Raw genomic sequence first — 25,027 nt, forward strand, 5'->3', positions numbered from 1 at the left:
CCAAATAGCCGCCGCAATTTTTGATGATGCTGAGGTACGATCGAGGTTTTATGCCGAATTATCTCATCCTAAAAAAAGATGCGGCTCGATAATTCCGCCAGGAACATTAAGGTGTGGTGCACATTCAATATAGGTTCTTAAAATTTAATTACCTTTTATTAAGTGATTTATGTTAAGTTTCGTTTGGTTATTTATCAAATAGGCTAACGTCTGAAAAAAAGCTTCCAAATTGTAAACATTGCTTACGTAATTGGGGTGAAAATAATCCTTAAGTACATGTTGAAACACCGTCATCAAAAATTGTAGCTCCAGTTTAGACTTTGTGCATAAGACACACACTACACTAATCTCTAAAGATGAGAACTGTCCCAACTTTACAATTTACAAGATTAGATCATATAATTGGCCGTGAAAAACTTATATCACTGAATTCTATCCTCTCTTTAAGATCTGTCGTGACTTTTTAGATTAGTTAAGGACCAATTAAATAGTATTTCTTTTAATTTGCAACAAATTGAGCAATTATTTTAGATTAAAAAACTGGCCTTAATGTAACATCAGGTTACTCTTTTTTTTTAATTTAAAAAGTAATCTGCTGAGCTTGTAAAAAGCTGTTCAAATTGGTGTCTTAATAAAAAGAATACTTAATGTTTTCAAATGTAGCTTTTTTTGACAATATTTACAAGAATCTGCGTATATTCTAAGTTGTTCCAGGATTTATCCTCTTTGACCAAGATGTTTTTGTACAAGTAGCTCCTCATCTATCATAAATCACATATTGACTGATTAATTTTAAGCATATCTTTGTACGACACCCGTCACTACCTGTATTTTTTCTGGCAGAGTTCAAGAAAAAAAGGGTTAAGTTTTGGCTTGATGCACGAAGTTTGTGAAAAAGTTCAAAGTATAGTATGTTCACACGGTACTCGTGGCGTCGTTGTACATTTCTTTTATCTCAGTAGAACGATTATTTGTGTAACGTGATTCTGTAACATACACAAAAAGAACCTATTACTGACCCTGCTCTACAACCGGATTTTGCGCATTTTCGTAAACTATTACTCTAAGTGACACAAACTTAATTGATTGATTCATAATACAATTTTATTTATTGTATTGCATTTTTAAAACTAAACTTGTGTTTGGCCCACCTCTAAACGATGCAAATCTTTAAGCTTAAAATGCACTGTGAAATCGATATTCCATGTTGAATTCAAATTAATTTTCCTTAATGGATTTTTCTCTATTAATTCCCTAAAGTTGTTCCCAACTTTTTACTTTAATCTAATCCATATTTATTATCTTATTCAAAAGCAAAGAAAATACATATATTTTAATTATACCACTACACAGATATTTGTTTTGATAAAAAAGAAAAAAAATCTTTCCTTTGCCAAAAAATAATAATATCCACAAAAGCAATTCAATTTTACTTCATTCAAACCTTATGGACTTTTTTTCTCTCTCCCTCTCTCTCTAGGGAAATGAAAGATGATTTTAAAAAGTAAAAAATGAAAATACAGAAAAAAATAAACAAATAAATAAACTGCAAAAAGAAAAGTCAACAATCTCTCGTATTTCTTCGACAACGGTTCTTACACAATAAAGTGCCACATTTGTTATGATTATGCCATAAAATTTCAAACCCAACATACGTTTTAAGCATAAGCAATTTTTATTGCCAAATTTAACCATTACAACATAACAATAATTGATTTCTTATTTTTATTTTTTGTCGTTGAAATAAAAGAACACAAAAAAACTAAATAAAACCCAACCGAAATCATCTTGTGCAGAAATCTGTGTTTTCTTTGTGTCTTAAGTCCCTGAAGCATACAAAATACATTTGTATTCAAAAAAAAACCGTACTCCTTTTTACAACGGATATGGGGAGAAAATCTTTGGTGTTTTCGTTTTTTTTTTGATACATATATTTTTATTTTAACATCTGAACCTATGGTAACCTTCTTCCATCATTCGCGTCCTCAATATTGGATACAATAATGTTTGCTTGTACACTTACAACCATAAAGCAAGTATACGCCACCGAGACCCAATCGAGCAAGCTGGTGAATGAGAGTTGAGGGGAAATCTTATTTTGGCAGGATAACAAGAAACTTAACCCACTTTATTCATGCAACGTATTTAAGCAGCAGGAAGAAAGTATAACAACGACAAAAAAACTACACATACGAATGTGGGTAGGGGGTTGGTTTTGAGTGAGATTCTTCTCTCTCTCTATACAAACATACGTCTATGTCTCTACACAGGATAATCAGGAAATTAATAACAGAACAGAAATTTGTTCAGGAAATTGCACTGGAATTGGATGCAAGATCCGATAATTTGCCAAAAAAGTCCCATACTCTTCTTGTTTTTTTGTATGTTCTTGTTTACCTGCAACGTGAATGAATTGAAGGATAACATCGCACATGCATCACATGTCCTTACACTTAAATTATACAGAACCAAAAATAAAAAAAAAATATACTTATACAAAAAAATGAAGCAATAAAACTTACATACGAAATATAAACATTCAATCGTGAAGCATCCTTCCTTCCACTTCCAATTGAGAGAGCGATAGGAAATAAAAATTTTATTGAATGCAAATAAATTTTATGACAACACCAGGACTCTTGAGAGTATAATACACGTGTACAATCTACATGTATTAAATTGGCTGTAAATTGGCTGTCATCATCTAGTATATTGGCAATCAGTCTTTAAAAGCCTTATATGCAAATCAAATATCCTTATTTTCTTTATGTTTCATTTTAATCAACATCACTTGGCTGTTTATCTTAGCTTGGTGAGCGTCAAGTTACGGAGCGGAAAAATACCAATAGATTGAAAAGTTGTTAGGCTGATAATTTGATATAAATTGGTCGGTAATTAGTAGTTGTCTCAATTCAAATTTTGTTTTTCTAGGTGGTTTATGTTTCGGTTGCTACTCCTTAATTTGATTACACAGTGAATAGGGAAAGCAACAAAACATCTAGTTTGTAAACATTTAAGACATTTATACGAATGAATAGCGACATTTTATTATCTTGTTTAAATAAACCGTTTTCGATTAAGATTCGCATTTTGTATATTTCTGTAAACTAATATACTTTTTTAACAAATTTAGTTTCTTTTTTTCGGTTTGGGGTGCTTCAAATGAATGATATACAAGTGTGTGAATTGTTTTTTGTTTTTTATCGCCATAATGACCTAGTTTATTTTTGTACTGCCTCTTTACGACACGTTAATGGGCTTAAAATTTGTTTGTCAATTACTTGCCAGAATAAGGTTCTTGGTTTTTGTATTTCCAGCCATTGTAATAAATAAATTAGGCAGCGCAACAGTCCGTTGAGAATTAGAGTTTAGTGACAACACCTATGTACGAGTAAAGTTCTCAGGAATGGAGGAGACCTACAGTTTTAAGCTGAATCCGAAAAGCTTATTTGAGAAAACACTTTTCATGACCAGAATTACTCTTGGAAGATTTTTCAATTCATCACAAGAAGCAGTACCCCTGAAAAAAAATTTAGATAATACAGGCAGGGCATATAAGGGCATATTGTTCTCAGCATACCAAATAATTAAATCTTTCAAAGCATTACGATATGTTTTTTTTGTCATGATATCATGAATTTGGAAGGTAGGTCCAATATTAAAACTAGAAAAGCAACTCTACGCAATGATTCTATAGCCTAAATGTTTCACAGTTTTTTTTGTTTGATATAACGAAAGTGAATCTACTTTCCTAGAAAACGCATAATATTTATTCAGCAGTTACACTCAAATTGTTTTAGTTTTTAAAAATGAATGGGCATTTTGATCCAGAATTGGGATAAACATATATCGTTTGAAAGCTTTGCTGTACATTTGTATGTATGGACAAAAAGCTGTGAATCATGAGGTTTAGGCAACAAAGATTGGAATTATAACAAAAAATCAACTGCAATAGTGTTTAATTTCAATTACAGTATTTGTCACTTTCGATGAACCGAACAGATCTCTTAAGAAATAATTCACTTAGCTGTATAAAAATTCATTTTTTTTTCTAATTTGAATCATTGAATTAGTAATTGATTGAGAATCAGTGTCCGTTAAATATGATGATGGAAAGAGAATTGTAAACCACGGGGCTTAAACAGTATATTACAAAACCGATTCTTCCGTTTAAACAATATAAAATTTAACTTCGTTTATTCAGCTTAGTGAAACGTGTTTTTGTTGGTGATGGTTTTGTTGAACAATCTCAAAGCATATGAAATAAAATAAATTGACCATCGATCAAGTGCATAATCGATACCTTCAATTTTTAAGAGATAATTTTATAGTTAAGTTGCAACAAGATATCTTGTATCAGATACGATACATGTTTTATCAACAATACGATAAAGAATATCCTTCTAGTAGGTATTTATATTTTTCAAAATTTTAGATAAATAAAATAATTATATATAAAATATTTCGTAATGGTGATACAAATTAATGAGAATCAACAAGAACGAAGTTTTCTACTAATTTCATTTAAAAGTTCTTTAACTTACTCAATTTAAACCATGGAAATATACAAAATCGAGCAACGCGTTATGTTATTTGGGCTCATTAAGGAAAAGGGCTTTTCAATAGAAATATTTATCCTGCACTTCGTAATTTTGTCCGTCAATTTAATTGTCTAAATATGCTAAAATCTGGAAAATGGTGCACACATTTGAGTAAAGTGGGTCTGTAGGAGTTGTGAAAACACTAGCGCGTGCTCGTATTGTAGAAACTATTACTGTTGTAAGCGATAATGTGACCCCGAAGCCGTCGATCTCAATTCGTTGTCGTACCCTACAATTGCACCTCTCACACTCATCGTTGATGAAAATTATGCATAAGGAATTAAATTTATAAAAACTTAAGCCTCTTGACCATTTAAACCGTCATGGTGCGGTCTATGGGCTGGTGGCATTATCGGCGCATATTTATTAGAAAATGAAGCCGGACAGGCAGTTAGTTTTTATGGCCCGAATATGAAAACATGGATTTAGACATGTTTTATTCAAAATCAACATCGGCCCTAAAAATATAACCATCCTTCCCATAAACATTACGAACAAAATTAAACAATGCAATTTTTTGACTTAGCTTTTTGCAATTTGGCAACACCCATTGTTAAGGACGTACATGGTACTCGTGCATTGGCAAACGCTCAATTATTCGTATAGGACTACATTTTTGGGCACATTCTCTTCTTATAATCAAATTTGCTGTTCCTTAAATATCTAACAGAGTTCGTCGGGTGGAAACAGTTACAACAATGCTGAGACGAGACTGACATTTTTCGATTTTGACCAGACAAAAACAGATTTTTTACCAGAACTTCTCGAAGACGATCTCGAAATTAAATAATTAAATAAAGGTACATATGTAAATGCAAGTAAAATTGCTTTAATTGAGAACTTTTCACCTACTTCCTGGAAATTATTTGTTAAATTAATAAAAATGTGTACAATTTTTTTTTTCTTCTCCAATTCTGTACATTCACGGGAACCAGAATAGCAGACTTCTGGGACTTAGATCTTTTGATCGTTGTTGACCACAAATAACTTGAAAAAGAAACTTAAAGTAGTCGTTCAGAATGTCTTTTGAATCAAGAGCCTTTTGCTTGAAACCTCTAAGTTTATGTGCGCACAAAACCAATCCTGCCTTTAATAAAAATTCTTTAAAAATTGTTTTTATTTTATTTTTCACGTTCATCATCTCCTTTGAAAAAATAAAGACATTTCAGCTAAGAAAAGACAAATACCTCTATTACAGTTCAGAAGTGGGATAAATTAAACCCTTATAATAAGAATACATTGTTCGTATCTCAAAACCAACAACAACATCGAACAAACAAAAAATTCACCCAAAACACAAAAGTTAAAAAAATGAGCTTTATAAAAATAAACGAATGACTATAAAAATATAAGAGCCTTCAAAGATTAAGAAAGATTCGTATTTTATCCCAAAAGTAAACATTAAGGCACACTTCTTGTTCTTTGTTGACTATGATGGTGAGTCCATTTTTATAGGAAACGTTTTCATGTTTTCCTTCATTTTTTTTTTTGTGAAAACCTTGTTCTATCTTCATTTGTAGAACGATGGAATCTCTACTATGTTATGGTTGGGTCATTTTGGTCCTGGATTCTTTTTTTTTACAGAATTAATATCTGTAACAGAGATAGAGAGAGATAGAGAAAGAGTACATCTTTACGTGTGTATAAATTTCATTCAACAAAGTTGAAAAGTGTTAAAAAGTCCTCTGAAAAAATGTGAAGAAGTTAGTGTGTAGAGGACGGAAGAAAGATTCGTTCTATAGGTTCACCTACCGTGTGTAAATCGTAAGTTTGTATTTTTCTTAAAAAAATAAGGAAGACAAAAATATTTAATTTAATTTTAGAAATAAATTGAATATAGTATGAGGGAGGGAGAGAGACAAAAAATGAAACTTTATTACCACGTATATATTTTTTCCAAGTTTAAGGCTGTTAAGATAAAAAAAGACTGAAAATACATTTTCACAACAAACACCTTTTTTGCTTTCTTAACTTTGGGTTTCAGGATTTTGTATAAAAAAAAGTAAATAAATTGATGGCAACTGGTGGATGAAAATGTATAGCTTACATTTTTGTTTGTAAGTGATAAACAACAAAATCAAATAAAAGAAAAAAGCATCGAAAGAAGTTTGGAATGGAAAGCCTTAAATTTTGTATACCGACTCTTACATATATCCATTTTTGTTCGATGAATTGTAATATTTCTCAAGATCAAGAGATTTACTCGTAAAATATACCTAATCTTAATCTACCTAATAAACCTGCCTTGTATCTACGAAGACGTACCCTAAATAAATAACAAACAAAAAACACAAAATAAAAGAAAAGAACGAAAAAAATATGTTTTCCATCCCAACAAATTTTACTTTTTGTATACAGGGTTAAAATGGGATAAAATAAAGACGGTAGGTTAATCATGAACAAAATTGAGTCTTTTTTCGCACAACTTTATTATTTATGAAGAAGAAAATATTTAGTAGGTAAGGTACAGAGAGTGAGAGACAGAGAGAAAAGGACTGTGAAATAATTTTGGTATTCTTCATTTTTTCTTGATAAACTTAATGGAAGTTAAAAATTCACCATTAACTTAACTTAGAACACATGTTTAAATTGGAATAAAATTCTCAATAATTGTCATATTCGTAATTCGTAATAAATTTGGTTAATACAGTTATAGAAAAAAGTATAACAAGAAAAATATAGGCTGGGATGCGGCCTACAATAATAACTTCGCATTCGTAAATGTCTGTCGATTTTACTAAAAGTTTAACATTCTATGTAATATAAAAAAGGTTTAAAGTATTTGTTCTCATGAAATTTAAATAGAAAACAGTTTTATGTCAGTTTTTGAAGGTTTTTGTTTTTTGTAAAAAAGATTGTCAGATTTAATTTTTCTAACATTAAACAACCGTCTGTTGGATGTGATAAAAGAAATTTGATTTCAGTATCAATTTTTACCATTTTGTTTAGTTTTTTATTTAAAAAATTCCAATTGGATTTATAAAGGGTTTTTCAATTGGCGCGTGTAGATTTTGGCGTCCTGTGGCGGCATTTTTGTTTTGGTGACATCTGCAAAATCTTTTGTTTATTATTCAGTTGCTTATACCAAATCATCATGGCAAATAACACGATTGAACAGCATGTTCAAATGATAAAACTTTATTATCAAAATGTCTGTTCGTTAACGCAAACGTTGCGTGCATTGCGCCCATTTTATGGTAGACGTGGTGGCGCTTCACAGTCGCCTCCTAAAAGCTTGGTGGTCAAATTCGAAATAACCGATTCAGTAAACCAACCCGAGGCAGTCTATTCCTCGCCGTGAACAAAAACTTCGCCTTTCGCAGACTTCAACTTGGCGTATTTTGCGTCGGGTCTGGGCCTACACCCGTACAATATCCAACTGACCCAGGAGCTCGAAGTTCATGACCATAGACAACGCCGTTTGTTCGCTGACTGGGCTTCGAATTGTTTGAAAGAGGACCCCAATTTTGGCGGAACAATAATCTCAAAAAGTTACTGTTTGGCGTGGATTTTGGGCCAGTGGCGTAATTGGCCCATACTTTTTCGAAAACAACGTTAGTGGGGTGGTCACCATAAACAGCGACCGCTACATAACAAAGATAACTAATTTTTTATGGACCAAATTGAACCATATGAACCTAGAAGACATGTGGTTCCAGCAGGACGGCCAGCTCGGCGACGCTACGTGCCACACAGTAAACGCCACGATTGACATTTTGCATGAACGATTTGAGGGTGAAATTATCTCTCGCAGTCGCGATGTGAATTGACCACCACGGTCATGCGATTTGACTCCGCTAGACTTTTTCTTGTGGGGTTTCTTGAAGTCGCAAGTCTATGCAAATAAACTACAATCGACCGATGTCCTTAAGGTGAACATAACACACGTCATCGCTCAAATTCAGCCGAATCTATGCGGAAGAGTCAATGAAAATTGGACCACTTAGGTCCGTGACACCGTAAGAAGCCGAGGCGGTCATTTGAATGATGTCATATTCCACACTTAATGGCAACATGCTTCTTTCAAATAAAAAAAATATTTTTTTAATACCACACAGCTTGTTTTATTTCATATGAACATCCAGATGCAAAATTTTTTAGGCGTTATGACATTTTCTTTCAAAGTTGGTTTTTGTGATACGGGATTTTATTTTAAGATCAAAGTGTTTATGAAATAAAACGCACGACTGGGTCGCACAATCTTGCTCCTGTATCCAAAGACTGTGTTAACAAATATTAATTATATTTAAATAAAATAAAAATGCACCTAAAGAACTTTTGTCTGTAAAAATTTGAATGTTATTTTTTTAATCAAAAGCACTTTGATTTATTAAATATTTCTTTCGTAATTCCATAGAGCGTTTTTTAAATTACTTCTGTATGCAGTTATTTAGAACTTATTAATATAAGTTTAAATTTGATTTTCGTAAGAAAACTGATAACCCATTTTCGAGATAACGAATATTGAAAAGAATAAAATTTAATATTTTTTCGAAAATCTAACAAAGGATAATTTGATATTTTTGATCACCAAATATTATTAACATTTTTAGAAGAGCTTGTGGAGAAACAAGTTATTTACCTATGGGGGTGAAATCCTTCTGGAGCAATACAAAAATAGTTTATTTATTAAAAGAATCCAAGTTAAAAAACGTAAGTTTAAAAAAATTTAGTAAAAATCAATCGCTTCGTTTTTGAAATAATTCGAATTTGTATGGAGACTATTGAGACTATTGATATTATTAGTTTTGAAAAAATGAAAAAGATACTTAACACGATTCTGGTTCAAACCTTAACTTACAAGTTTGAACTCAATAGACCGAATGACTTTTGCTGTAGTGGCAAGAGCATACAGACATATGGACAGAATAGGGGGATTCACTTTTATCGACTTCCCTCCTACTCTTGCAATTTCTCGTTTGTTGAAAATCTCGAGTTCGACATTTTTCTATGTGTCGAAATAACAAAATTGTAAGTTAAATGAGAAGTCATTGCAATTAAAAGACGACAGTTTCTCAAGGTTTACTTTAAAACTTAAAGAGTGGGTTTCATTTTAAAAATACAAAGTAATGTACAAATCAATTTATCAAACATTATAGCATCTTTAATAGCATGATAGCAAATATTCCCTTTAATTCTGGAACACCATCTTGTTCAAGTCTAGATTCAAAGTAACACATTCTGTCACTCTAAATTTTCAAAACCCTCTTAATAATATAGGGTTGTAGGATACAATTTTGTTGATGATATTCGCCTTAAGTTTTTGAATAATTTCTAGATTTTTGCTCTCAATATAAAAAATCCGGGATCGTTATTTTAACATTTAATATTTTTAAAATAATTGTGCAAAATTGTATTACAATTTCCCTATTATTAAGAAATTTATTCCAAAATGTTAAAAATTGGCTACCAAGAAACTACATGTTTCTCTTTTCCTATATACGATGTACCTGAAGAAGTTCAAACAATGAAAGTTTAGTGACAAAGAAAAACTTAGTAAACAAATCAAAATCTAAAAAACGGACCCATTTATTTTATTTAAGGTATTAAAACATACCTGGATGTTACAACCGTTTAAAATAAGCAAATTCATCTTTTTGACTAAGCATCTCATTAAAATATTGTACTAAATCGTGCTAAAATTCTTGAGGAAGAAAATAAATTTTATAAGAAATATTACTCAAGCTTGAATTTAATTTTATGAATTTTAACTAATTGTTCTATTAATTTCACATCGTACAGAGCATGTAAGGTATGCTAAACTAATCACCTTGTTTGTGTTTTTTATGTTATAAAACAACATTAAACAATAGAAAATTTAATTGAGTTTATTTTTCATTTAAAATTGCTTCACGTATATGCAACATACATACAAAAAATAACAAAAATATCACAAAATGGTTCTTCTCGTATTTTTTGAAAAAGTAAAGAACTTGTTTGCTCACACATAACTTACTTCCCATCCTCCCACCTACCTACACACATATATCGCAACAACATGAATTATTCAAGAAGCATTAAGGATTCTTCTTTATTCCTGTGAATTGCTGCTGGTCACCATTGACCAACCGATATGGCAATGACGATGACAAAGAGCTGAACTATATTCTATACCTTCTATCAGATATAGACCATCCGGATATTATGTATCTATATATAGGAATAAATCTATATGTATATAAACATTTATCTATGAAAAAAGACTATTGACATGGTCTTTTATTGGTCAAAAACAACCCTCATCCGCCTTAGTGAATCCATTTTTATGTGGTACCCGACACACTAACAAAAAATTGGATACATGAAGAAAGGAGTGGATTTTCAAAATTAGCTTTGTAGGGCGAATATAACAAGAGGGGCGCCAAAATATCAACCATGTGTTTTTTTTTTAATCTTGTGCTTCTCCTTATTTCTTCCCGACTTCTGTTTTGATTCTACGAACCTAAATATATTTATAGCCTTTTGCCAATCACCCTTTAAGAAACTAACACCCCTTAGGGCCTTTGGAATGCATTAGCACGTCCCTGTACCTATATATTGGCTCCAAAGGTATGAACGATAGGTATTTTTGTACGTTAAATTGAATAACTTTTGAAGAGGATTCCATTTGCTTCCTGTTGAACAGGGTTAAGGACGATATAGGAAAGTGTGTGGGTTCCTGCCAACTCCATACTCATCTATATATCATAGCCTACATACATGGTAACTCTGATATGGAAATCGAATCGAGAGGCATTCATTTTTTTGAGAGGCATACATATTTTTAGTCGGAGTTGATGATGATGATGATGATGGGGTTTTTTGTTTGAAACTCGGGAATGAATATTATGTTTTTTTGAATGAAAATACTGCAAACAATTGGGTGTTTCTTTTCACTGAAAAAATAATAACAAATATTTAAATAAACAACATCATAGAGAGTGTTCAGTTCATGAGAGTTTTTAAATAAATTATTGTATGGATGGATTTATTGCCATTTGCCGATTCAATTCAATTCAAGGCAAATTTTTAGGGTTCAAAATCAAAACGGAAAGTATTCTCGAAAGTCAATTGTGGTTGTTTATTTTTTGAAATGAAAAAAAAGAAGGAAATTCGTCATTTTATTTTAATTTTATCTTTCTACCAAAAACAAAAATATACACAAATTTGGGGGATGAAAATGAAAAAGAAGAAAACAAGAGAAAATTTGAAAACAAAAAACTTGGGTAGCTATTAAGGCCGGAAGTAAGGGTCTGCAAAAGCAAACAAAATTGACAGGAAGTGTCTAATACGTCCATACCATATATTTTCGTTACTTATGTTCCGTCCAAAACAAGCTTAATGCGAAGAAGAGGAGGTCAAGCTGTATATGCTGTCTAATAAACCTTCCGTCTTTATAGATTAACAACAACAACAATGACATATTATTGACCTTAAGACTGTGTGTTAAGTTATAAAGAAGAGTTTTGGGAGTTAGGGTATTCATTTTGGTGTATAGTTTTGCAGTGTGAATGTCATGTAAAAAGTCAACTTAGAGCAGGATGAATATTGATGGTATGATGGTGTGTAGGGTTCTCGGGGGATCGGTGAGTTTATTTGAAATTTCCGCCATTTGAAAGGTTAATTCTGTGTATAAATGAGAATAGTGATTTATAGGTAATATAGTTACGTTAAGACAAGAGAGGGTATTTTATTTGTTTGTTTTATAGGGTAATATTTGATCTTGTATTATTTTAATAAATTCTAGCTATAGTAATATTGATGGTGTTTAAGATGTTATTGAATCAAACTTCGGACTTAAATTTGAGGTGTTTCTTGTGAATTATAAAGCTTAAAATAGTTGACTATCAGATTTGACAGTTAAAAACAAATTGTATCAAACGTGTAACAATCATGCGAACATAGTAAGTGGGCATTTTAATTTATAGATTATTTTGACATTGACAGCTATTTCTCGCTCAAAATATTGACAGGTGGTATGATCTTCCTATGCCTTTACTCTCGGACAAGGTTGAGAAATATTGAAAACCACGGGACTGAAGTTCGAAATGAGTAAAAGTATGTTGACACAAAAAAAAATTGTATAAAAAGATTATTTAAACAAAGTTCTGGTTATAATCCAACTGAACCTTTAAATTAATGTCAATTTGTGAAGGCGAAGTCATGTCAACGAAGCTAGATCTTTATGTTAGCAAGGTATTGTTTCTTGGAATCTTATAAAGACCAAGTCATTGACAAATGAGCTCAATTATGTGTTGTCATCACATTAATTTTATTATTGCTAGCCACAGTTGTGGAAACTTCCGTTTGGGTTGCTGAGCTTGATATAACTGACGCAGGCTGTACACAAGTTTTTGAAAAAAGAACGCGTGGCAAATGAAAACGAACAAAATTGTCCCATTTGGTATTCTTCAACGCTGTCACTTAAGACCTCGTTTGTTCTTGTTATTGATCAACGATACTCTCGGCTTACAAAATATTTGCGAATTGCACATTTTCATTGTATGAAATCATTGGATGATTTACTTTTACTTCATTTTAAATTTGAGAATTTATCTAAATGGTGTATTGCTAACCATCAGGGGTCTGTTTCACGAAACACTTTTTACTTTCGCTTTTACTTTGCAAATTACGTTTCATCAAACGCATATCTTTAAAGTGTAAAGTCTTTTCTGAAAAGTGAGTGCTTTTTGTTCCACCAAACAATGAACTTTGCAAATTATATTTAGAATTTTAAAATTTTTTATTTTCAGTAACATGCAAAGAGACATTGTTATTTGAAAATACGAGTTTGTTTTGAAAAGTTGTTAAAACTTAAAAAAAAAATAAACTTTTTGAAAATAAAGAAGTGAATAAAAGTTAACAAGAAAATTAACATAGACTATTGTTTTTTTTTTAATTTGCACTAATTCACCAAAGAATATGAATTTTGAATTTTTGGAATTTTTGGTTAGTGCATTGATTTATTTCAATTTTAAAATATCGGATTTTTGAAAGCTGTTGTAAAATAACCTATACAAAAATAAAAACATTTTAAAAACCAAGAAGATACATAATACTAAGACTTTACTTTAATACCAAAAATGATTTTCTGACAAAAGAGAGTTTTCGAATAACGAAAACTGCCATCGAATTTGGGTTGTTCGAAATGGGAAATGAACAACATTTTACTTTCCAGCTTTACAAAATACGAATTAATTGCAAGGTCGCATTTAAAATTGGTAAAACGCCTTTAATTTTCACTTTTTAAACAAAGTCTGAACAAAATTTGGGAAACACTTTCCACTTCTATTTCAAAATCTGCAAAATAAAAAGTGTTTATTGAAACAAACCCCAGCTCTTTTTGAATGTCTCCAAATTTTATTTCTTTTTTTTTAGTCAGTTGCCTGGGTATATGACATTGCCAAAAAAAAAGTTTATTAAACTTAGAAAAAGCAATGAACTTGACGTAATTTTTGATTCATAATAAAATGTCGAGTCCCAGATTGGATTCTGTGGTTGCTAATGCAAATATATATATAATATATGAGTTTCTATACAAATTTTAACGATCCATTTACCTCGAATACTACTGCGTTATTATATAATTAATTGTAAAAAGATTAAAAAGATCCAGAAAACCTATTTATTTTATATTAAAACTAGCAGACCCGACCACGCGTTGCTGTGGCTTAGTAATTAAGGAAGGATTTAATAGATAATATTGAACACTAATTTACTATGCTTAACATAAATTAAATAAAATCACAGTTAAAGTTTACTGAAGTGCCAATCGATGAACAATATTTTTCGTCAGCCTGTCTTTTGTCAACACAAATAAACTCGATGGTCTCCCTACACGTGAACAGGCAACGTATAATTGCCCATGAGAGAAACATGGATTCTCTAAGTCTAAGCCGCAAATAGACATTGTTTGTCCTTGTAATTTGTTAATAGTCATCGCGAAAGCTAAACGGATAGGAAATTGCAGTCTTTTGAGAGGTATTGGAGAATCTGACGGTATTATTGGAATGCGTGGTAACAGAACGATTTCTCCTTTAAACTTTTTTCCGGTGATTTTTTTGATTACCAAACGTGTACCGTTGCATAGTTTAGGGGGGTTCAAATTACGCAGAAGAATAATCGGTGAACCAATTTTTAACCGAAGATTGTGTGGTGGCATTCCTGATATGTCTAAAGAATTCAAAAATTCAATTGGAAAATTCATTCCCTCGTCTTCATCGACAGTAGCGTTGATTGACTTAAACGACATTATATCGCCTGGTAATAATTGTTGTATCTGGTAGTTAATTAGATCTACATCAACATTTGTTGCTGCCAAAATAGCACGATTACTGAGCCAATTGTGATTTAGATAGTTATTTATTATATCTGGGAAGACACTCTCGATCAGATCATTTTTAGTTTCAACAACAGTACAGAAATTGTCTGGCAATCTGCAGCAAAAGTAGAGCGAGGAATCACTGGCAATGTTTGCCGAAAATCACCAGATAATAATAGAATAGCTCCACCAAAAAGGCTGTCATTACTGTTTAAATCCTGCAAAGTTCTATTTAATGCTTCGAGTGAATGTTTATGAGCCATTGTACACTCATCCCAAATTATGATTGATCTCCTTTGTAACACTGTAGCCATTCCACTCCTTTTCTTAATGTTACACATAGCATTTGGATTTTTATGGACATCTAGTGGTAACTAAAAAGCAGAATGCGCTGTTCGACCACCATCTAACAGAGTAGCAGCTATTCCTGATGATGCAATTGCTAATGCAATTTTCTTTTGTGACCGTACTTTCGCAAGGATCAACGATATCAAAAATGTTTTACCCGTTCCACCTGGTGCATCCAAGAAAAAGAAACCACTTTGTTTAGCATCAACAGCCAACATAATCAGATTTTATACATTTTTTTCTTCGTCATACAACTGACGATATCGAAGAATATAATTGTTCTGATTATATCTAATCATTAATCGAAGCGCGTAGTAATTAATTGAACTAACTTTTTTACTTAATTCATTACCATTGATTTTATCACACTGTTTGATATTGATGTGATATTCATCTTGTCCTTACCAGAATATCAATGGGTATTGGAGTGCGTCGTACAAACGGTGTATATCTGAAATTCTACTCACTGTATTATCTCGGTGTGTAATTTTAATAGATCTGTTGTCAACTGGATCACCGACCATAATAATAGCAACTTCATCTACGGTTGGCGCATTGAATCTGCAAGCAAGCTCTCCTGATGGTACTTTGTCAGCTTTGATGACAATTTGATAATTGTCATTTTTCAATTGTGGTAATACTCTTTTGAACAATTGAACCAGATGATTACGGTTCTCTTAAAATATTTCCAACAATACTACAATTGCTCTCTCTTCTGCTTGTTCAATAAAATTATAATTATCGAGTTGGCACACGTTCTTCACAACTGCCCATGAAGTAGATTTGGAGAAATTTAGTATCTTCATTTGGCATTGGCATCAATGATCCAATTTTATGGTACACTTGGCCTTGTATTTTAAATGTTGTTTCAAAATTACGAAAATCAGATGAGAGATCGCAAATTTTAGATGCTCCAAATGATGTCATTTGAAAGCAAGAATTAAACTTTCGTGTCTTACGCAAAAATAATTTTGAATCATTTGAAATGCCAGAAAGTAATGATTTCAAGGGTTCAGGTGGAGTAGGAAGTAATGGCAATACAACTTTTCCGGATGCACAACACATACCAGGTGTTTCATTGCGAAATTTTAACGCTTGACAATACTTACAAATTTTGTCCATCTCACCGATGGTAACTTTGGGATCAGCTGAGTTTTATTTCAAAGTCAAAATATATTTCCGAAAACATAATGATCATATATAATTAGAACAGTAGATTTTATATTAAGTATTTTTCATTTGCAACATATATGTAAACAATTTAGACCATTACTCGAAATATAAACTATCCTATATCTTAAGTTAGACCAAATTACACATAAAATGCCAACTTTCATCGAAATCGGTTGACTTGGTGAAGAGTTCACTGGGAACATACATAATGACACTGGATTTTTATATATTAATGCAACATACATACAATTTAGACCATTAATGGAAATATAAACTATTCTATATCTTAAGTTAGACCAAATTACACATAAATTGCCAACTTTCACCGAAATCGGTTGACTTGGTGAAAAGTTAACTGGGAACATACATATGACACTGAATTTTTATATATTAAGATAATATTATATCAATAAGTTTGATGTATTCATAAATAAATAAAATATTGCCGAAAAGTCAGTGTATCTACCATTGGATAATTTTTTTTTCGAAAAGAAAGGTGGAAATATTGCTGCTGTTTATGGACTATTTATGGTTAATTTTTTGAGCATCAAATTCTCAACTGGTGGGATTAACCGCTTTGGCAGTGGCAATTAGCCGCCTTTGAGGTTTAAAAAAATTGCAACTTTCTTGTAGAAAACCGTGAAGTATCGATGTTATGCAAACAATCCGAAAACGTTTTCAGAGCTCAAGGCCTATTTCATCAAGGCAATTTGTGCACTATAGCCCAAAACTGTCAATAAGATGTTGGAAAAAGCGTCATTAGCAATACAGACAAGGAAGGGTGAATCGTTTCGTTTCGATGGAAAGTCAGACTTAAATTTCTTAAGTTCTGACTAAACAAATCCTAGTAAAATCATTTTTTTTCTAGAACAGATAAGAAGTTCTTGGCCATAGAAATTATAAAATAACAATTTCATTTAACTAAAAAGTATAAGATGTACGGTACATTAGCTTGAAACTTCTCAAAAAAAAAAGTATATAGCTCTTACAAAGTATATTGTTTTGTATTTAATTTTGTTTAAAGCCGTTATATATTGACAGAGCTTAAGTTTAGACAAATTGTAATAATGTTAAATATGAATATTTTGGCATTTCTTCTTTAAGAAAGTAACCTATTGTTTAATTATTTTAGACCGAAAGGCAGCAGTTATAAAATAATGGTTTAACTTAGAGCGCCCACATAGGGCCAGTAAAATATTTTTTATGTTTTTGAAATGTGGGCTAGTTTTTTTTGAATTTTTGTCTAGCTTTAAAATAGTTTTAAGATGTTCATAAATTACAAAAAAAAAAATAGCCTATTTACCTTCCGTACGAATTTGTATGATATTTTTGTTTGCCTTTAAAGTCATAATATGTCTTTTAAATGGTTTTGAATATTTCGTATTTAAATACGAACCTAAGAAATTCATTCCTATCGCCCCCCGCTCAATATAAAATTCTATAGTTAGATTCATACCATTGGCTTTGTTTGTGCAAAAATGAATTAATTGTGTCTTTCTCAGAGTCAAGCTTTTAATTTCAAATTCCCCCACTTCAAAGAAAACGTTTTTGTTGATACTAATTTCGTAATGTTACAACATTTTTAGAGAGAAACAATCATTCAAGTTGTTGCATCGAACTGTCATGCTTCTAATTTGATTTCATAAAATTTAAAAATGTCAGGCTTTTGTATTACAATAAAATATTTAAAAGTGTACCGTCCTAGGTAGTTTATTAATCTTGTATGGTATTTAACAAGCTAGATTTTAATTCAAACATTAAAAGAGGTTGAAGTGAAGTATTAAATCGATTATTGTTTATTGAGTCTAAGTGCAATAGCGAGATATACGCACTTTTTTTCAAAATATTTTTATATAGATGAAAATTATTCAAATATAGTGCGTATACGTCCAAGTGCACATCTTGAGTATTTAATCGTCGTCGTTGTTATCGGGTTACAATAAAACTAAGGAATATTTACGATAGTATATTTTAATTGCTCTACATAACATGAAGTTATCTTACCACCGTTGCAACTAATAATGTAATTTTGTTAATTTATCAACTATATTAATGTTGCAACCTATAATTATTGCCTCTTAATGGTAATGACGTGCTAATTTCAATTCCATAACTTAACTACGCCCCTGAAGTCAAGGTACATTTTATATGAACTTGCATAATTTGAAATTTTAATAAAAATACATATACAGTAGCGAGCAAAAAAAATGCAAACAGTCACACCAAAATCAATTATTATTGCTTTATCTTTCGTAACGTTAAAATTTAGTTTTTCCGTTTCGGATATGTGTACTCATTGTGTAGGCATTCTGTTTATAATAGCAATATGTAATTGGTCTCTCTCTAGTGTTTGCAAATTTACATTTAGTTGGAAAAACATAATTTTACTGAGAGCAAAAAAAATGCAAATGGCAAATATGACTAGGAAGGTAGGTACATAAAATTTATTCTTTGGTTTCAATTAATTAGAATATGCAATTAATAGAAGCAACTATCGATTGGATGCAAAAAAGCAATAATTAACGCTGCTAACAACGGAAGATTGATGCAGGATATCGCTTTGGAGTTTTGTGTAGCAACATCAACAATATCGCGTATTATATCCCGATATCGGGAACAAGGGGACATCAATCGCAAAGTGGGAAGTGGCCGTCCACGCAAAACAACTTCCAGATTAGATCGTGAGATCATAAGGCAGGTTAAAGTTAATCCCTTTAAAACTGCAGTGGAAGTTACTCAGGACATAAATGAACATTTTGATGTTAACGTAGGGGTACACACAGTTAGGCGACGATTAGTGGAGTCAAAACTGTATGCAAGACGACCAGCTAAAAAACCATACATCAGTTCCATCAATAGGAAGAAACGGCTAGATTTTGCAAAGCGCCATATGCATTGGACAAGTGAGCAATGGACAAGAGTTTTATGGAGTGATGAGAGCAAGTTCAACTTGTTCTCGTCAGATGGCATTAGGTACGTGCGGAGGCCCCCGGGACAAAGGTACAGCCCTAGATATCAAGTTCCGACAATTAAACATGGGGGAGGGTCAGTAATGGTGTGGGGTAAGCAATTTTAAATATTTATGAAATCAAATTTGTAGTTGGGCTTTTTCAAAGGCTCATTTTCTCGTCAAGGCGTGGGCCCGATTTGTCAAGTAAGCGGCCGGATGAATGCCCAAATGTATAAGGGCATTTTGGAAGACCATATGCTTCCACATTTGCGGACGAATATGCCTGAAAACAGCTTATTTCAACACGACAACGACCCAAAACACACCAGCCGTTTGGTAAGAAACTTCTTAGAAGAGAAGAGGGTTCATGTTTTGAACTGGCCAGCACAATCTCCCGACCTCAATCCCATAGAGAATTTATGGGATCATGTAGATCGGGAGATAAGAAAGCGAACTCATTCAAATTGTACCGAGTTGATGGAACAAATAAGGACTGAATGGGAACAAATACCTGCGAGCTATTTGGTGTCGTTGATTGACTCAATGCCTAAAAGGTTACGCGCCGTTATTGCCAATAAAGGTTTCGCAACAAAATATTAAAATATTTAAGTACAAAATTTCTTCAAATAAGATGAATAAATACGTTATTTTTAAAATTTTCCACGAATTTGCATTTTTTTTGCTTGGCTTAAGATCAAAGTTTAGGAACATTTTTTACAATAACTATTTTCATGGAGTAAGATTGGGTAAAATTCAAATCTGTTTAAAGAAAAAAATTAATTTGAACATTTTATGCTAAATTTCAAAGTATTATAATTTAAAATAACTTAGTTCTTGCTAAAGATTGTACCATACTTTTTCGGTTGCATTTTTTTTGCTCGGTACTGTAGATATCGTTTTGACTAAAATGTATGTATAATTGATACAAATTATTTGAATTTTTTTTTTATATGAATTAAATAGTATTTTGTGGTTGATTTTTATTTATTAACTATGTTAGAAAGTGACTGATTTTCCAATTTTATTGATTTACGTCTAGAAAATCAATTTATTTTGTCAAAAAATGTATTTATTCAATATTATACATTCATTTACTTAAAACATTAATTTTAAAATAATTGAAATTTTTAACGTCTAGCATGTATGAAACGGTCCACCGTGATGCTCTGTTGCGCCCGTTTTGGAAGCATTCGTTGTTTTTCATAATAAATGGAAATGTTTTTGCAATTAATAATAAACTTATAACAGACAAATGAACAGATTAATTGTCCAAGGAGAAGGAGGTTCCAAATAAAACAAAATTTAAAAAGGAAAAAGAGACTAAATTGGTTTAAGTTAAAAGTCTTTAGGGAAAAGCAAACCATTTAAACCAGACAACAAAGAAGAAAGTGTTTAAACATTTTATAAAAATAGTTGTTTTATTTAAAATAAATAAATAAATTGGGTGCCGCAACAGGCCGTTGAGAAACTAGGGCCTAGTGGCTTATAACTCTCAACCATTCCTGAATCCTTGGAGAATTTTTCAATTCCGTGCAAGTGGCAGTACCCGTGTCCCTCTGTCATGCCAATCAAACACACGACAGTTCAATGGACTAACCATCATGCCACGGGTACTTCATTGTTTTATTTAATAGTCAATAAAGTGCTGATCTTTTATATTCTCCTGTTTTACCCAACCTATGCGTCAGCAGTAGCTTAGATATCCAGCATTGAAGTCTCATGTCTAACTTTTCACTAAACTTTAAATTTCTTTTTGAACCACTCCCAATTTATTCATAGAACTCTTTAATAATACAATTATACACTTAAGATTTTTGCAGTTAGATGTGTTTGTTAATGCGGTTAGAATTCAATTTCCAAAAAATATAAAGTAATCAAAAAACCAGCGGGAAATCAAACAAATTTCAAAAGATCAAAAAACAAAAAGTGCTCAAGAATTATCACTCACTAATATAAACATCTTCAAGAACAAATTCAACTTTTATCCTTTTCATAAGTCATCCCCATTTATATGAATGATAAAAATAAAATTATTTGATAAACTACACGAAAGTCGGTATAAATATTTTAAAATTCAAAATTTTGACTTTGAGAGTGACATTTTGATAAGGCATAAAGTGTTTCTCTTATATATAGAAACCCACAACCCTTATTTAAAATCATCACGCATTCAAAACTCTTTTCCTAAGTTAAAAGTGAGTGAAGTGTAAACTTTTCAAAACGCAGCAGGAGATTTATGACACACACAAATAAAAGATTTCAAAAACAACAACCCCAGTATGAAAGTTCAGACTAAAAAGTCACATCCTATACCGGATATAAAACAAGAAGAAAGAAAGCACACATTTCGTCCCCTCACAACAGTCAAACATAGCAGAGACAGTATAGTCAAAACTTTCACATTGAAAGTCATGAAGAATGCACCATCATAAAAGTTTACCCAAACTCGTCTCAGTCTTCGTCTTGAATCGACTTGACTGCTCTCATGATATACCCAAACCTGCTTCCCCCTAAAAATGTCTTTATTTTCATTTCACATCTCTCAGGAATATAATTTCTTATATAAATTTTATCTTAGTTGGTGGCATCAACATCAACATCAGCATCAAACCATCAACATCAAATTATTTTAACTCTGCCGCATTTTCTTTATCATTCCCATGGGCCATGACTAAGAGCGACGCGAAGACGAACGAGAAGACGCGATGACGATAACGATGACGATGACGCGACGCACATTATGAAGCATTATGAAGCATAATGTGGTGCTTTATAAATTATAAAACATATATTTTTTGACTCTCATATAAAAGTGCGTGTTTGGTATTTTGACAGGAGGCAGGCAGGTACAGGGTAATAATTGTTGTGCTTGCACTCAACTCGCAAAAAGTTAATATTTTCACATCAAACATTTTGTGGAAAATCCTTTCCTTTTTTGGGAGAACAGAATGTATAATAAATGTCTTAGTAATTAACACCATAATTATTAGCTATTAGCAAAAAGAACGAAAAGATAAAATAGAACAGAAAACAAGACAACACTTTTAAAAGCTCTTCCTTCTACCAACGACGATTCAGCACTTAGTTAAGATAGGCAAACCTACCCTACACCACCTCAAGAACTCACACGCTCCATCTTCAGCCATAAGACTCAAGACTTCTTGAATTTATTAAACTACACTAAACACATGTAGTACAATACCTACTCACACCCCCATTTTCATGTATTGTTCTTATGACTGTGTGTGCCTCATATAATGACTCCTTTTCTTGTGCTAAATTTCATGTCCTTTTATTTCATTTTTCTTTCTTTTTTTTCAGATATGAAACGTACAAAGCAACTCTCAAGAAAATTCCTGCCACCCGACTTTCCAGACTAACAGAGGCTCTGGCCAATTACGATCCGGTGTTAAATGAGTACTTCTTTGACAGGCATCCGGGCGTATTTACGCAAATCCTCAACTACTACAGGTGAGTTTTGAAATATTTTATTTTTTATTTTATTCGTATAGCCTTATTTAATTGTTGAGCAACATTCACTGCAAAATTTATTGCTGTGACAATAAGGCAGCATCTTGAGTTTATTTGGTCGATTTTTACCGTGTCAAACCGTAACCGTTTGTCTATGTGACACCAGTGTCACTGCCACCTTTATCAGCTGTCTTTTCTATGTTGTGAAAATCACTGCTGTGTCCCAGAAAGTCCTTAAGACTAATTAAAGTTAAGAAAGTGATACGATACAAAAAGAAAAGATCCAACTAATTACTTAAATTGATTACACGGTGTTATTTTGTTTTCACCTTCTTTAAAGACTAGAACGAAAAAGGATAAATATTCTAGTAGTAGATCCCGTGAGAAAAGCAAAACCTTCAGAGAAACATTTGTATGTATTGCTTTCACGGAATCAACATTTAAGTCATTCGCAGAAAAGTAAAATAAAAGTATAATAAAATTAAATGTTTGCGTCCTTTTCGTCCTTTTTTTTTGGTTTCTCTTCATCTATTTGTCCTTTTTCGCATCATTATTTTTGTTAAATAGCAAAAAAAAGAAAAAAATTAATGAGCGGTTTTAATTTAATTTTAATCGTGACTGTGTCCTTTCTTCTCCCGTGACATCCATTTCCATATCCTTGCAGATCCATTGGATGTGCGGCGTAATGAAAATCATTTTGATAAATGTGTTGTTGTTTTGTTTGAAAAGAAATTCAGTTGATTGATGAATGGTTCTTGAAAACCAGTCAAACATAATGATTGAACTCCACTTAAACCTTTTTTTTAACATCTATAAGCCTCCACCACAACCTAACATCCCCCTCTTCACCCTCTTCTCACCACATTACAAAAAATATCTCACTTTCACTCTGTGAATGATCTGACAAAATTTTATTTTTGCCATAAGGGAAAATGTCCTTTAAGAGATTCTTATAAAAGTTGTAGGTTGGTACTTAAACGGTCTTCTCAATTCATATACACTTAGTATAAGGTATATGAAGGTACATAAGTGGTATGAATGTATGAACTTATATGGAGTAGGGCCAGGTGTGTGATGTGATGGTGTATGGCATATGATGGGTCTTTTTGAAATGGTGGTGAATGAATTTTGTTTTCATATTTCTCAAATAATCTCATTTCTTTTTTTTTTTCTGAAAACGAGGTGATAAGTGTAGCCAAAGGCATGAAGAGTGTTGATGTGGTCGTTCAGAGGACTCAGAAAACCGGAGTGATGGGTGAAAAGAGTAGCTGCATAGCTGGTAGGTATACTTATACTTCTACCACCCCAACCTACACCTCAGACTTCAGGCCTGGCCACACACTATCATCAGGAACACAGAGAAATGAAAAGGACAAAGATATTTTATTATTTAAAAGGGAAATAATGGCAGGGAATTGAAAAACGTAATTGGTTTTCAAAGAGAAAAAAAAGCAAAGATTTTCGATATCAATTTCAATGGAATTGTTTTGATAGTGTTTTTGTTGTTTTGTGTGAAAGGTAAAAATAAATGAAAGTTTGGGTATTTCGTTGTTGGTATTGGAAGAAGACTAAGATTAATTATAAAACAATGTTCTTTCTTTTATGTTATAAAAAAATTACTTACCAGTGTTTGAATGGTTTTCAAGAACAGCTATAAAGAAAAAAAAAACAGATGGAAAGGTTGTTATTTATAAGTATTTAAGAGAAAATTTTAATTTTGTAAAGTTATTTCAACAAATATTTAAAGAATTTTCATAAATTTTTAGATTTCAATTGTCATACAAAAATCTTAAGGAAAAACTAAACTATTTATGCTAAAACGGTTTTCAATAGAAAAATGCAAAACTGTTTGTAAGTAAGTTTTGTTGTTTTAACCAATCTGATGTCTGAACATTTTTATTACACCAAGTTTTTAAAATAAATTACAAAATATAAAAATAAAGTTGAGACATAAGAAAATAGTTAAAATTAAAGTTTGGATACGAAATCAGCACTTAAAATTAACTCTTAAACAAATTTTTCAAAACTATCCAATAATTGAATCAAAGATTTGTGGAAAACTTCATATAGAAACAAATAAAGACGCATAACTTATGTATGTCTTCAGAAACTAATTAAGGTGCTGAAATGATTTAAATTGCATCTAGAAGCAAAAGATTACGAATCATTATACAAATTATTAAA

General features: G+C 31.7%; 1 protein-coding gene across 2 annotated transcripts in view; it reads left to right on the forward strand.

Moving 5' to 3' along the window:
- The window catches only part of LOC129940892 (potassium voltage-gated channel protein Shaw), a 172,669-nt gene that overhangs the window by 84,987 nt on the left and 62,655 nt on the right, over nt 1–25,027 (forward strand). For both annotated transcript variants that reach the window (XM_056049416.1, XM_056049417.1), the window contains exon 3: nt 22,694–22,843. In XM_056049416.1, the coding sequence (XP_055905391.1) occupies nt 22,694–22,843 (150 nt within the window). The remainder of the gene's footprint in view (nt 1–22,693; nt 22,844–25,027) is intronic.

Source organism: Eupeodes corollae, chromosome 1 (genome assembly GCF_945859685.1).
Source record: "Eupeodes corollae chromosome 1, idEupCoro1.1, whole genome shotgun sequence".
In the NCBI taxonomy this organism is placed as follows: domain Eukaryota; kingdom Metazoa; phylum Arthropoda; class Insecta; order Diptera; family Syrphidae; genus Eupeodes; species Eupeodes corollae.